Consider the following 13,660-nt stretch of genomic DNA (forward strand, 5'->3'; position numbering starts at 1 on the left):
GGGTGCTGTGGGGGGCAATGCCGGGGACATCGCTGTGGATATCCATAGTGTTTTGGCCACAGGACGCTGTGGGTGCATGGCGACGTGCCACCCCACAACCCACCCCACATTGCACCTCCCAGCCCCACTGGGACACAGGACACCAGGCCGGGCTTATCAAAACTAAACCTTTAGGGCGGGCGCAGCCCACAGCGCAAGGTGGTGGGGGTCAGGGGGCTGGGCCCGGTGCTGGGCGCTCCTGCATGGAGAAGGATTGGCTGCGGATGCGGAACGCCACCTCCTGCGTGCGGAACGTCAGCCCAAAGATGTCCTCGTGGTACCGGTTCTTGTCCTGTGGTGAGGTGGCACCGTGGGGACAGGGGGCCATCCCTGTGCCATCCCTGTGCCATCCCCACCCCATCCCCACCCCATCCCCATCCCATCCCCACCTCATCCCCACCCCATCCCCATCCCATCCCTGTGCCATCCCTGTGCCATTCCTACCCCATCCCCATCCCATCCCCACCCCATCCCCACCCCATCCCCATCCCATTCCTGTGCCATCCCCACCTCTATTATCCCCATACTATCCCCACCCCATTCTCATCCCCACCCCATCTCCATTCCCTTCCCCATGCCCATACCCGCAGCTCGCTGATGAAGTCCCCTGCTTGCCCCATGGTCATTCCTCCCTGCTGCACCAGGATGTGCTGCACGGTCTGCAGCACCTCGGTGGCCATGGTCACATCCCCGCACACATACATGTGTCCCCCGCACTCGCACAGCACCCTGTGCACCTCCTCTGCCAGCTGTGTCCGCAGCACGTCCTGCACGTAGGTCTGGGGAGGGGGGGTGAGATCCTTCTGGCCTTCCCCTGCCCCCCTTCTTCCCCCATACCCTCCCCTGTCTGTGAGCCCCCGCCCTTGGCTGCAGGCTCATTCCCACCCCTATCCCCTCAGTGTCCCCATCCCACCTTTGTTCCACCCCTCCATGCACCTGCACCCCAAATTGTCCCAGCCTCATTTCTGTCACTGTGTGCTTATCCCCCTCCCACCCCGCTCCCCATCTCCATTTGTTCCTCATCTGTGTCTCCTTTCCCGTCCCCATCCCCAGACCCATCCTTATCCTGCCCATCTCCAACCTTTCCCCACCCCATTCCCATCCCCATCCCACCCCCAGCTTATCCGCATCCCCATCTCATTCCCACCCCCATCCCATCCCATCCCATCCCATCCCATCCCATCCCATCCCATCCCATCCCATCCCATCCCATCCCATCCCATCCCATCCCATCCCATCCCATCCCATCTCATTCCCACCCCCATCCCATCCCATCCCATCCCATCCCATCCCCATCTCATTCCCACCCCCATCCCATCCCATCCCATCCCATCCCATCCCATCCCATCCCATCCCATCCCGTCCCATCCCCATCTCATTCCCACCCCCATCCCATCCCATCCCATCCCATCCCATCCCATCCCATCCCATCCCATCTCATTCCCACCCCCATCCCATCCCATCCCATCCCATCCCATCCCCCCACCTTTGGGGTTCCTGGCTCACGGGAGAATGCAGTGAGGACGCGGCTGAGCGCTCCCTGCTCCCGCGCCTCCTCCATCTCACGCTGGTAGATGTGATCCAGCTCCGAGGATCGGCACCCAAACACCAACACCATGCTGCCCAGCGGGCTGCCTGCAGGGACACGGTGTTGTGACCACTGCCCCCCTTCCCGACCCTCTGCCCTCACGTTGCCACCTCCACCCTCCGCACTGTGTCCCCACATCCCTGACCGCCCCTTCCATGTCCCCAACCCCATGCCCACATCCCCATGTCCCCATGTCCACCCACGGTAGTCACATCCCCATCACCCCCACACCATATCCCCACACGTCCCTGTGGAGGTGTCCCCGTGCCCCACGCAGGCTGTCCCCGTGCCATATGGGATGCCTGGTGTCCCCATGCGCACTGTCCGTCCGCACTGCATCCCCACACAGGGTGACCCCACATCCCAACATGTGATGCCACATGTCCCCATGTGCAGCATCCCCACACAGCGTCCCTCTGCGTCTCGTGTCCCCATACATGACACCTCACGTCCCCATACACGACGCCCCACGTCCCCATGCGGTGTCCCCACCTCCTGCCTGCAGGTGCTGCAGGCGCTGCTGCCAGAAGCTGCGGAATGGGGCCACGCCGGTGCCCGGCCCCACAAGGATGCACGGCGCCTCGGGGGTGGGGGGCGGCCGGAAGGAGGGCGCTCTGGGGGGGAGCAGACAGGGAGGGGTCACAGCGGGGTCGTGGTGGGGTCGTGGTTAAGGCTGGGGTCAAGGCCAGGGTCAGGATCTCAGGTCGGGGTCAGGACCAGGGTGAGGGTTTGGGTGAGGGGCAGCGTCAGTGTTGGGGTCAGGGTCTGGATTAGGGTCAAGGTCAAGTTTAGGGCCAGGGATGGGATTAGGGTAGATATCGGGACAGGGGTCAGGGTCAGGGTCAGTGGGGGCACATGGAGGGATGGCTTGGGGGCTGGGTGGGCACCGGTACCCAGCAGGGACAGAGATGTGCTGGGACACAAAGGGCGCCGCGGGTGGGACAATGGCGCGTGCGTGGAAACAAGCTTTTGCATGCTGGGAAGTGTTGTTTTGTTGTTTTGAGGCTAAAGCACCTCGGCGTGCTGGGAAATGCAATTTGGGGGCAGTGAGGCATGCTGGGAAATGTAGTTGTGGGGCACGGAGGGATGCTGGGATGTGCAGTTCTGGGATTGAGGCAGTGAGGCACGCTGGGAAGTGTAGTTGTGGGGCACTGAGGCACGCTGTGGGGTGCAGCCATGGGGTGCGGAGGGGTGGTCCTCACCCCCGGATGAAGGCAGGCACCGTGTCCCCGGGCTGCAGCCGAGCCAGCCAGGTGGAGCAGACGCCGTAGTGCACCGGGCCCTGCCCGTCTGTGGGGCGAAAGACTTGTGGGGTGCTGGGCAATGCCAGACCCACAGGGGCGTGGGGATCCCCGAGTGCACGGGGACATGGGGTGTCATGGGGACATGGAGTGGCCGTGGAGTCATGGGGGGCCACACGGGGTCATGGAGAGGCCACGGGGACATAGGGGTGACATGGGGACACGGAGGGGCCATGGAGACGCTGAGATGCCATGGGATCGTGGAGGGGCCATGGGGACATGGAGAGGCCATGGGGACGTGGAAGAATCCTGGGGATACGGAGAGGCCGTGGGGACACAGAGGTGCCATGGAGACACGGAGAGGCCGTGGGGATTGGAGGGGCCCTGTGACGTGGGGGTGCCCTGGGAGCACCCAACCCGGGGGGAACCCCAATGGAGCGCTGTGCAGCCCCGTCCCCACCCCAGCCCCCTCACTCTCGCTCTGGTAGGTGACCACGGCCACGGTGAGGTCGATGCGTGCGTTGCTGGGGTCGGGTGCGGAGCTGACGGAGTAATAGCGGGGCTGCAGCAGCGGCAGCTGGGACAGCAGCAGGGAGGCGGGCAGCCCCACGGACGGGAACTCCTGCAGCACCTCCAGCAGGGTGGGGCAGCGGAACCACTTCCAGTCCTCGTACAGACGGGCGTCCTGCAGCACGCACCCGTGGCACGGCAGGCACGGTGCAGCAGGGCCAGCAGCCCGGCCCCAACGTCCCAGTACCACGACATCCCAATGCCCAGCAGCCCAGTACCCAGACTCCAACATCCCCGTAGCCAGAATTATGGTACTCCAGTATCTGAGCACCCCAGCACCCCAGTATCCAGGTAACCAGCAGCCCAGTACCCCAGTGACTCGCTACTGAGCATCCCAATACTGCAGCATCCCAGTACTGTTCCGCTATGTCGTCCCAGTATCCTGCACCCCATATTGAGCATCCCAGCTCCTCCCTATCCCAGTACCCAGCATCCCATACCCAGCATCCCATATCCAGCATCCCACATCCAGCATCTCAGCTCCTCCCCATACCAGTATCCAGCATCCTGGTACTTCAGTGCCTGAGCACTTCAGCATCCCCAGTACCCCGTCACCCCCGTATCCCAGCACCTCATATCTCACTATCTAGCCCCAATTCCCAGCCCCCCATTTCCCAGCCCCCACCCCTCAAGCAGGGGGCACCGCACCCCAAATCCTCTCTGGCAGGAGCCGTGTTTCCCAGTGCGCGGCCACGTGGGGTCCCAGCCCCCTGCTGGGGGGTTCAGCCCACCCCCTCCCCAGCCCTCCCTCCCCGTGCCCCATGCCCACCTGGCTGAGCTGCTGCAGACGCTCGCGGTCGGCCGGCTCCCGTGCCAGCGTGGCCAGCAGCTGCAGGAACTGGGGGCTTGGGGGGGCCGTGATGTCCAGGAAGGAGCTGAGCGCCTGGCGCAGCGAGCAGGAGGGCAGGCGGCTCTGAGGCACCCAGCTTTTGGGGCCGGGGAACCGGCCTGTGGGATGGGAGGTGGTGGACATACGGATGGGGATGGGGACAGACGTGGGATGGGGACGGGATGGGGTGGGGATGGGATGGGGATGTGGTAGGTATGGGGCGGGGTGGGGATAGTGAACAAGAGGGGGAGGGATGAGGTTAAGAATGGGGATGGGAAAAGGGATAGGGAACAGGAAGGGGATAGGGATGGAGAAAGGGATAGGGACAGACTGGAGATGGGAATGGAGAGAGGATGGGGAAGGACAAAAGGATGGAGATGGGAAAGGGTCAGGGAAAGGCTCAGGGAAAGGGAAAGGGAAGGGGAAGGACATGGACATGGGGTGTGGGAGGAGATGGGGTGGGACTGGGACTGGAGATAGGATAGGGATGGGAATGGTGCTGGGGATGGAGAAGAGATTGAGGGGGAGGATGAAGATAGGGACAGAGAGGGGGGAGGGGATGAGAAAACGGAAAGGGAATGGGAAGGGAGAGGAAAGGGTGGGATGGGGAAGGGAAAGAGAATGGGAATGGGGAAAGGATGGGGATGGAGAAAGAGGTGGGATAGAGAAATGGACGTGGAAGTAGATAGGGATGACGGCTGGGATGGGATGGGGGCAGGACAGGAAGGAAGGGGAGGGAAGGAGATGGTGCTCTCCCCAGGGAGAAGTGGGCACTGTGCTACATCAGCCTCCCATTCCCACGCAGCCTCAGTGGGGTCCCGCTCAGCTGCACCCCCACACAGGGCCCAGCCCCGAGCTCCCTACCGCTGCTGTCCTTCTCCAGGACCTCCACCAGCACCGGCTCGTCGGCGGGCGGTGGGTCCTCCACGCACTCCAGCAGCTCCTGCACCAGCTCAGGGCGGTTGGAAGGGAAGACTCCCAGGTGGTCCCCGGGCAGGTACTGCAGCTCCGGTTGCCCTGCCGTGTCCAGGCGCACCAGCATGGTGGCACGGCTGGGTGGAACAGTTGGCACGGCGTGAGAAAGGCACCCCGGCCAGTGCGTGGGGCTCACCTGGGTGCCATGGGGTCTGTCCTGCCCCAGAGTGACTGGAAGACCCTGTCCACATTCCATCCCGTCCCTTCCCATCCCATCCCATCCCCATCCTCATCCCATCCTCATCTCCATCTCCACCCCCACTCCCATTCCTATCTCCATCCCATCTCATCTTATGCCATCCCATCCCCATCCCCATCCCCAACCCATCTCCACCCCACCCCGCTCTGGGCACACAGCAGCATGGCACAGTGAGGGCACGGTGGGGGCTCACCTGGACGCCTCACTCTGCAGGTTCTCCACCGAGATCACTGTGCACGGGAACACTTTGCGCTTGTGCACATGGGCCAGCCCTGTGGGAGGGCAGCATGGTGGGGGAGTCGGGGACAAGTCCTAGGGACTTGGGGAGCTGGAGGGGGTCACGGGAGCTGGGGGATGAGCTGGGATGGGGGGCCCAAGGACTGGGTTCCCAGACTGCAAGGGCTGCTTGTGATGGGGGTCCCGTGTTGTTTGGGGATCCTGGTACTCGTGTGGGGAGGGGGCTGTGGGTGCTGGGTACCGGTGAGCAGATCAGTGCCCTCAGGCTGCACGGCCAGGCGATGCTTCTGGCGCTTCCAACCCTGCTGTGCCACGAAGATCTCCTCGGATGCCTCCACTCCATCCCCCACGCAGAAGGTCTCACAGGCAGCCTGGGGGTACGGGGGGTGTTGTGGGCAGGAGTCCAGCCCCAGGACCCGCTCCCCGTGGGGTGCCCACTCACCTGGAAGACCAGCCTGGCCCAGGTGCGGAAGGACTCCTCCTGTGCGCACAGCTCGTCGCCCTCCCCCATGGGCAGGATGCGCTCCCCCCCCAGCTCCTCCAGCCGCGTGTCCACCGCGTGAGCGAAGGCGCAGAAGTGGGGGTACGCCCGCGACCCCAGCCCAAAGACAGAGAACCTGGGGGCCCCAGGAGCAATGAGCAGCGAGCCCCCAGCCCTGGCCCTCTGCCCTGGGGTCTGGGGTGCCCACGGCCGCTGTTCTGACCCGGGATGGGCAAAGGACCCTGTCCCTATCCATGCCCTTATCTCATCCCCATCCTCATCCACTTACCATTCCCAGCTCCTCCTTATTCCCATCTCCTTTGCATCCTTATCCTCTTCCCCGTCCCCATCCCATCCCATTTCCATCCCATCCCCATTCCCATTTCTCTCTCTAACCCCATCCCATCTCCATCCCATCCCCACTCCCACCTCGCTCCCCGTGCCACTCTCAAGTCTCTCTGCACCCCCATGCCACTCATTCCACCCCCCGGCCCCACACCGCAGAGCCCCCAGTGTCCCTGCGCTGTCCGTGTTGCTCAGCTGCCTCCTCTTCCTCTTCCAGGCTGCCACCAGCTGATCTGACTGCGAGACGCTGTTGAACCGCAGCTTGTAGCTCCTGTGGGTGTGCGGTGTGAGCAGGGCTGGGGCTTCCAGGACCCCCCGAGTCTGACCCCACTCTGTAGGGCTGGGTGTCCCCATGGCCTCGGTGCTCACTTGGGAGGCTCAGCATGTGCAGCATTGGGGGAGGACATCTCCATAAGTGCCTTGGAGAAGCTCTGTGGGGAGGAGCGTGTCATCACTCCATAGCCATCACTTTCCTGACACCAACCCATCCCATCCCATCCCATCCCATCCCATCCCATCCCATCCCATCCCATCCCCATTCTCATCTTATTCCCATCCCGTCCCATCCCATCCCATCCCATCCCATCCCATCCCATCCCATCCCATCCCCATTCTCATCTTATTCCCATCCCGTCTCATCCCATCCCATCCCATCCCATCCCATCCCATCCCATCCCATCCCATCCCATCCCATCCCATCCCATCCCATCCCATCCCCATTCTCATCTTATCCCCATCCCCATCCCCATCCCCATCCCACCCCATACCCCCCTCACCTCCCCACACTCCGGAGGGTCCCCATTGCCAAAGGTACTGGTCACCACCAGCACCAAGGTCTCGTGCTCCAAGGACACGATGTCGTACTCATCCATTCGCAGCACCTGTCGGCCAGCAGCAGGAGGGGGCTGAGTGGCCCAGCCCCCCTCACCCACTGCCCCGCAACCCTCCCTGCCCACCTTGGGGTCGAAGGCACGGCGGAAGAGCTGGCAGAGGCTCCAGGCGTAGGTGCGCGCCCGGCCCGTCTCGGTGGCATACAGGATGGTGGCCTTCACACGCCGGGCCATCATGTGCCCCATCAGCTTGGCCGAGATCTTCACCGCACTGTGGGGGTCCCAGAAGCTCAGCACCATCCTGCCCGGACCCCACCCCACCATCTAGGCTGTCACCTACTTGGCAACCTCCTTGAAGGTCTTCCTCCTGGTGACCGTGGTGCCCTTGGAGACGTACACCTTCCAGGCATCGGGCTGCGGGGACAGGGGTCAGCATGGGATGGGGAGATGGAATGGGGATGGGGTGGGGATGGGGTGAGGATGGGGATGGATGGGATGGGGATGGGGATGGATGGGGATGGGGATGGATGGGATGGGGATGGGGATGGGATGGGATGGGGATGGGGATGAGGATGGGAATGGGGATGGGGATGGGGATGGGGTGGGGATGGGGATGGGGATGGAGATGGGGATGGGGATGGGATGGGATGGGGATGGGGATGGGGATGAGGATGGGAATGGGGATGGGATGGGATGGGATGGGGATGGATGGGATGGGGATGGGGATGGGATGGGGATGGGGATGGGGATGGGGATGGGGATGGGAATGGGGATGGGGATGGGAATGGGGATGGGATGGGATGGGATGGGATGGGGATGGATGGGATGGGGATGGGGATGGGGATGGGGATGGGGATGAGGATGGGAATGGGGATGGGGATGGAGTTGGGAATGGGATGGGGACGGAATAGGGCTGGGCACACCTGGTAACGGAAGGTGGGGCAGAGCTGGTAGTTGACCATCTCCTGGTGGAAGACGGGGGTGAGGCTGCCCGAGATGGGGGGCACGATCCAGACCCAGTCAGCCGGGCACCCTCCCCGTGTCCGCAGCTCATTCTCCATGTGCTTCACAAAGGACTCGGTGGCTGCATGGTGGTCCACGATGGTCACTTTGGCCTCCTGTGCAGACAAGGGGGTGAGCAGTGTCCAGCCCTCCTGCGTGCACTGCCGCGGGGGTGTCCCTGCTGGCATTGGGGCCACCCCCCACACCGCTGGGTCCCACCTGGTAGCTGTGCAGCACAGCAATGTTCATCTCCACAGCAGCCTTGTCCTTCCAGAGGGACGAAGTCTTACGTGTGTCCAACCCCATGCGCAGGGCCACCTCCTGCCGGGGGCATCAGCTGTGTGTCCCTGTCCCCATGGGGATGTGGACACGGGGAGGGGATGGGGATGATGATGGGGATGACGATGGGGATGGGATGGGATTGGGATGAGGATGGAATGGGACAAGGATGGAGTGGGGACAGAGATGGGGTTGGGATGGGAATAGGGATGGGGATGAGAATAAGATGGGGATGGAGGTGCGATGAGATGGGAATGGGATGGGATGGGATGGGGATGCAGACATGGACAGGGACAGGATCTTTTGCCCATTCTGGTGCAGAACAGCAGCCATGGGCACCCCCAGACCCCGCAGCAGAGAAGGGTTGGGGTTGGGGGCTCCCTTCCCCCGCTTTGCCCCCACGGGACCCCCGTGGCGGTGGGGATGCACGGGGCTGCACCCCACCTGCAGCAGGTTGTAGCGGTGGCTGTCACAGAGGTTCCTGGTGCCGATCTCGCTGCTCATGTACCAACCATTGAAGGGTGCAGCTGGGAACTCCAACCCCCCGATCTCCAGCAGCATGTTGGACACAGCAGGCAGTGCGTACCAGCGCAGCCCCAGCTCCCCAAACCACTCCAGCCTGTGTTGGGAGGGAGATGCAGCCCAGAGCCCCACACCGGCCCCACAGCAGAGACGCTTCCACTCCCAGCTTCTGGCCCTGCTCCCATCCCATCCCATCCCATCCCATCCCATCCCATCCCATCCCATCCCATCCCATCCCACCCCCACAGCCATGCCCACACACTCCGTGCTCTGGCACTGTGGCAGCCCCCCCCAGCCCTTTGCTCAGCCCCACTCACGTGGGGTGCGTGAGGGGCACCTCGAGGACCAGCTCCGATGGCAGTGGGAAGAGCTCGGGGGCCTCGTCGGGTCCCTGCAGCAGCAGCGGCAGCACATCGAAGCGCCCGCTGCCCGGACTCCATCCATAGTGCACGCAGAGCTGCGGGCACAGCGGGGTCAGGGGGGCTGTAGGGCACTCGTCCCGGGGCTGGGGGGGTGTTGGTGTGGGACCCCCACCTCGGTGATGTCCACGTTGGCCGGGTCGCCCAGCACGGAGCCGTCGGGCTGCCGGTACCCGGCGTAGCGGATCAGCTGCGTGTTCCAGATGCGGAAGTCGCCCCGGCCCGGCACCCGCTGGGGGAAGATGGTGATGGCCGACCTGTGGGGCGCGGGCAGGGCGTCACCGACCTGTCCTCATCCCATGTGTGCCCCATCCCTGCCCCTATCTCTGCTCCATCTTAACCCATCCCCACGCTCTTCCCCTCCTCCTTTTTCACTTTTGCTTTTCCCCTTTCCCTTCTCCTCCTTCTTCCCCTTTCAGGCGTCTACCTCCATTTCCATCCTTTTTTCTATCTCTGTCTTCATCCCATTCCCATCCCCGTCCCCCACCCATCCCCTCCCCAACCCATCTTTATTTCTTCGCCATACCCATCTCCTCCTCATCTCCTCCCCATCCCCATCCCCATCCCCAACTCATCTTCATTCCTTCACCATACCCACCTCCTCCCCATCTCCTCCCCATCTCCAACCCATCTGTATTTCTTCCCCATCCCCCCCCCACCTTCATCCCCACCCTATCTTATCTCCATTCCTTCCCCACCTCCGTCCCCATCCTATTCCCACTCTCATCCTCAACCTATGCCATCCCCATCCCCATCCCTTCTCCATTCCTCCCCGTTCTCCATCCCCCTCCCCATCCCCATCCCCTTCCCACCCCATCTCCATTACTTCCCCATCCCCATCCTATTTCCACACCCACCCCCATCCCGCCCCATATCCTCAAATCCCCATCCCACCCCATCCCACCCCAAATCCCCCCAAATCCCCCCTCACCGTATGTTCCCTCGGTTGGTGGCATACTGGATGTGGGAGCAGAGGAACCCGAACATCTCCCCGACGCTGGCACAGTCCCGAGCATCGAACACCTGCGGGCGATGCGCTCTCGTTGTCCCCCAGCCCCCCTCCCCTTCCCACAGCTGTGGGGCCGTGCGTCCCACCTGCAGTTTGTTCCACTGGATGCGCCCCACGCAGCGTGCCGCGTTGCGCCAGGCCTGCTTGGCCCCAAAGATGAGCTCAGCCTCCTGCAGCTGATACGTGCCCGTGGTCCGCACCGCCGCCTCCACCTCCCGCAGCCGCTGCACGTGGGCTGCAGAGCTCTCCCTGTGGGACCACCGCGTTGGGGGGTGTGGGGAGGGGTGGGGGGGCCGTGGCACCACCCTCTGGGAGACCCCAGGCGTGGGGGGATGTGGGGCAGGGAGGGTGATGGGGGGGTGTTGGTGTGTGGATGGGGGGCAGTGGGAGGGAAAAGGGGTGCTGGGGGAGGGGGGATGGGGAGAGCCGAGGGTGCTGTGGGGCAGGGATGGGGGTGAGGATTTGGGGCACTAAGGAGAAGGAATGGGGATGAGGATGGGGGTTGACACACGGTGGGGATGAAGGCAGCTCTGTGTGGCACTGTGGGGCAGGGATGGGGATGAAGATTTGGGACAGAATGGGACAGCACAGCGTGATTCTTCTGCGCAGGGTGAGAGACGGGGCTGTGGGGTGCTGTGGGGCAGAATGGGGACAGGGCTATGGGAGCAGGACAGCGCTGTGGCACCATGGGGTGGGGGCATTTAGGGTATCCGGGGTCAGGGATGGGGACGGCGCTGTGTGATGCCGTTGGGCAGCGGTAGGGTCAGGGCGATGGGATGCTGCGGTGCCGGGCCGGGGCGGCGCCGTGGGGCAGCGCTATGGGGCGCAGTGGGGCAGGAGGGCGGCACTCACCGCCGGATGGAGGCGTAGTATTGGTCGATGAAGTCCCGCGCCAGAGCCAGCAGCTCAGCACCGCTGCGGCCGCCCTCAGCGCCGGGCACGGGCAGCTGCTTGGGCAGCACCAGGGAGCCCAGGCAGCGGCGTGCCGAGCACGGAACCTCCTGTGGGCATCCGTGGGGCTGGCATCTGTGGGGCACCCCGCACCCAGCCCTACGGGGCGCCCCACACCCGCCATCCCCGGCCCCACCTGCTCGGCCTGGGCGCACAGCGTGTCGTAGGCGATGCTCCCCGTCTCCCAGTTCTTCAGGCGGGCGAAGCGCGTGGGCTCTGCGTGCCGGGGGGGCACCGGGCTGCGGGGTGAGGAGCACTGAGACGGGGGACCCCTCCCCACAACCCCTCCCCATGGGGCTACGGCACTCGGGGGGAATCCGGCCCCCAGATCCCAGATCCCAAATCCCTTGGGGGGCAGCGGGTGGGCAGTGGGGGGCTATGGGGCACTGCTGGGGGCAGTGGGGGCAGCGCTGGGGGCAATGAGGGTCTCTCCCCTCAGTGCTCCCCTGCCCTCGGTGCTGCTGGGGGGCCCGGACCCCATAGCAATGGGTAGGAGCCAGGCACAGGCTGAGGGTGTGCCTCGGCCTCGTGCATGCATGCAAGCGTGAACAATAGCGTGAGTCAGAGCGGCCCCCCCGCCCGAAGGGGTTAACCCGTCCTGCCCCCCATCCCCACAGCCCGTGCTGCCCCGTCCCCACAACGAGGTCGTGTCCCCCATCCCAGTTCAGCCCCACACGTTCCGTCCACCCCAATGGGTCCTGGTGGGGTCCAGAAGGCTGAAGTGGGGGCGGGGGGGCACTGCTGTGCTCACCGTAGGGCTGGGACACCATCCTGGTGCTGGGTAAGGGTGGGGGGGTATAGGGTGGGGGCTATTGGGTGGGGGCAGTAAGGATGGAGGCAGTAGGGAAGGGGCAGAGGCCCCCCCTCTGGGCAGGGAACCTGTGGCTGTGCCCCACATCCTGACCCCCCCAAACTGACACTGCACCCCACTGCGGACATGGCTCCGGTGGGGGTGGGCATCCATGGGGGAGGGGATCTATGAGGGGGAATCCATAGGGGTGGGGATCCATACAGGTGGGGATCCATGGGGATGGGAATCCATGGGGGTGGGGATCCATGGGGACGGGGCTCTGCTGGGGGCACCTCTCCAGTGGGTGCAAGGCTTTGGTAGAGATGCGGCCCTGTGGGGACAGGGCTCCAATGGGGACAGAGTTCCAATGGGGACACATCCCTGGTGGGGCTCGGCTCCACGGGGACGGGGATTGGTGAGATGGGGCTCCATGGGGTCACATCTCGGTGGGAACGGGGCTCCTCTGGGATAGGGATCCGTGGGTCCCTGTGTCCGTGGGGGACACCTTTCCGGTGGGCTCTGAGGTTGCCCCTCCTCACGTGGAGCCACAGTGCGCCCTCCACCCGGACCCAAGGACCCCTCAACCCCCCCCTCCCCCCTTTCTTGCCACCCACCTGCCCTTATCGGGGCCGGGGCCGGAGCCGTCCTCGGGCGCGGGGCTGAGCTGCCGGGAGCAGAGCCCGCAGGAGCGCGCGGCGCCGGGCAGCACGGCCGGTAGGTTCCCCATGGAGCTGCGGGAGCGGCCGCTTCCTCCGGCGCTGCGGGGGGAGTCGGGACCTCCGGCCGCCCCACGCGGGACGAGCGCTGGGGGTGCGGGACCTCCGGGAGCGGGGACGGAGCCTCCCGAGCGCGGCCGCCGCGGGGCCCGGCGGTGCTGCGGGCGGTGGTCCCGGTGCCCCCCGCGGGGAGGACATCCGGAGGGCCCCCCCCCGTGGGCCCCCACCCAGTTCCTGCCATTGACGCTGCCAGGCGGATCCCGGCCCCCCCCCGCAGCCTGCGGGGCATCGTGAGGCGACCCTGCGTGGGGAAGGGGTGAAGTTGGGGCTGGGGTTGCGGTCGGGGTTGGGTTCTGAGTTGGGGTTGAGATCGGGGTCAGGGTCAGGACTGGGTTTGGGGTTGCGGTCGGGGTTGGGTTCCGAGTTTGTGTCGGGATCAGGGTTGGGGTCAGAGTTGAGGTCAGGACTGGCGTCAGGGCTGAGGTTGGGTTCGTGTTGGATTTGGTGTTGGAGTTGGGCTGGGATTGGGATCGGAATCGGGATTGGGATTAGGACTGGGATTAGGATTGGGATTGGGTTGCAGTCAAGGTCAGGATCAAGGTTGAGATTAGGGTTAAGTTTGGGTTAGGGATCAGGGT

The 13,660-nt window shown here is 64.6% G+C and overlaps 1 protein-coding gene across 2 annotated transcripts; it reads right to left on the minus strand.

The window, feature by feature from the left end:
- Nucleotides 1–153: 153 nt before the first annotated feature.
- Nucleotides 154–13,235, minus strand: NOS3 (nitric oxide synthase 3). Of its 2 annotated transcripts, XM_085226740.1 has the most exons (26): nt 12,921–13,233; nt 11,653–11,755; nt 11,418–11,566; nt 10,652–10,814; nt 10,488–10,579; nt 9,672–9,813; nt 9,455–9,594; nt 9,060–9,234; nt 8,556–8,657; nt 8,258–8,452; nt 7,675–7,748; nt 7,461–7,605; nt 7,281–7,385; nt 6,874–6,935; nt 6,659–6,775; nt 6,121–6,295; nt 5,920–6,049; nt 5,635–5,713; nt 5,132–5,319; nt 4,208–4,386; nt 3,343–3,553; nt 2,830–2,917; nt 2,120–2,241; nt 1,526–1,674; nt 624–818; nt 154–331 (listed from the first exon to the last, which is right to left on the minus strand). In XM_085226740.1, exons 1-26 carry the CDS (start codon nt 13,031–13,033, stop codon nt 209–211), a joined length of 3,516 nt encoding a protein of 1,171 aa, XP_085082866.1. In that variant the 5' UTR covers nt 13,034–13,233; the 3' UTR covers nt 154–208. The 2 variants fall into 2 exon arrangements, with proteins under 2 accessions (XP_085082866.1, XP_085082867.1); XM_085226741.1 differs by lacking the exon at nt 624–818 and having other exon boundaries at nt 12,921–13,235.
- Between the last annotated feature and the right edge of the window lie 425 nt (nt 13,236–13,660).

This window comes from Meleagris gallopavo, chromosome 6, assembly GCF_905368555.1.
Source record: "Meleagris gallopavo chromosome 6, MGAL_WU_HG_1.1, whole genome shotgun sequence".
Lineage (NCBI taxonomy): Eukaryota > Metazoa > Chordata > Aves > Galliformes > Phasianidae > Meleagris > Meleagris gallopavo.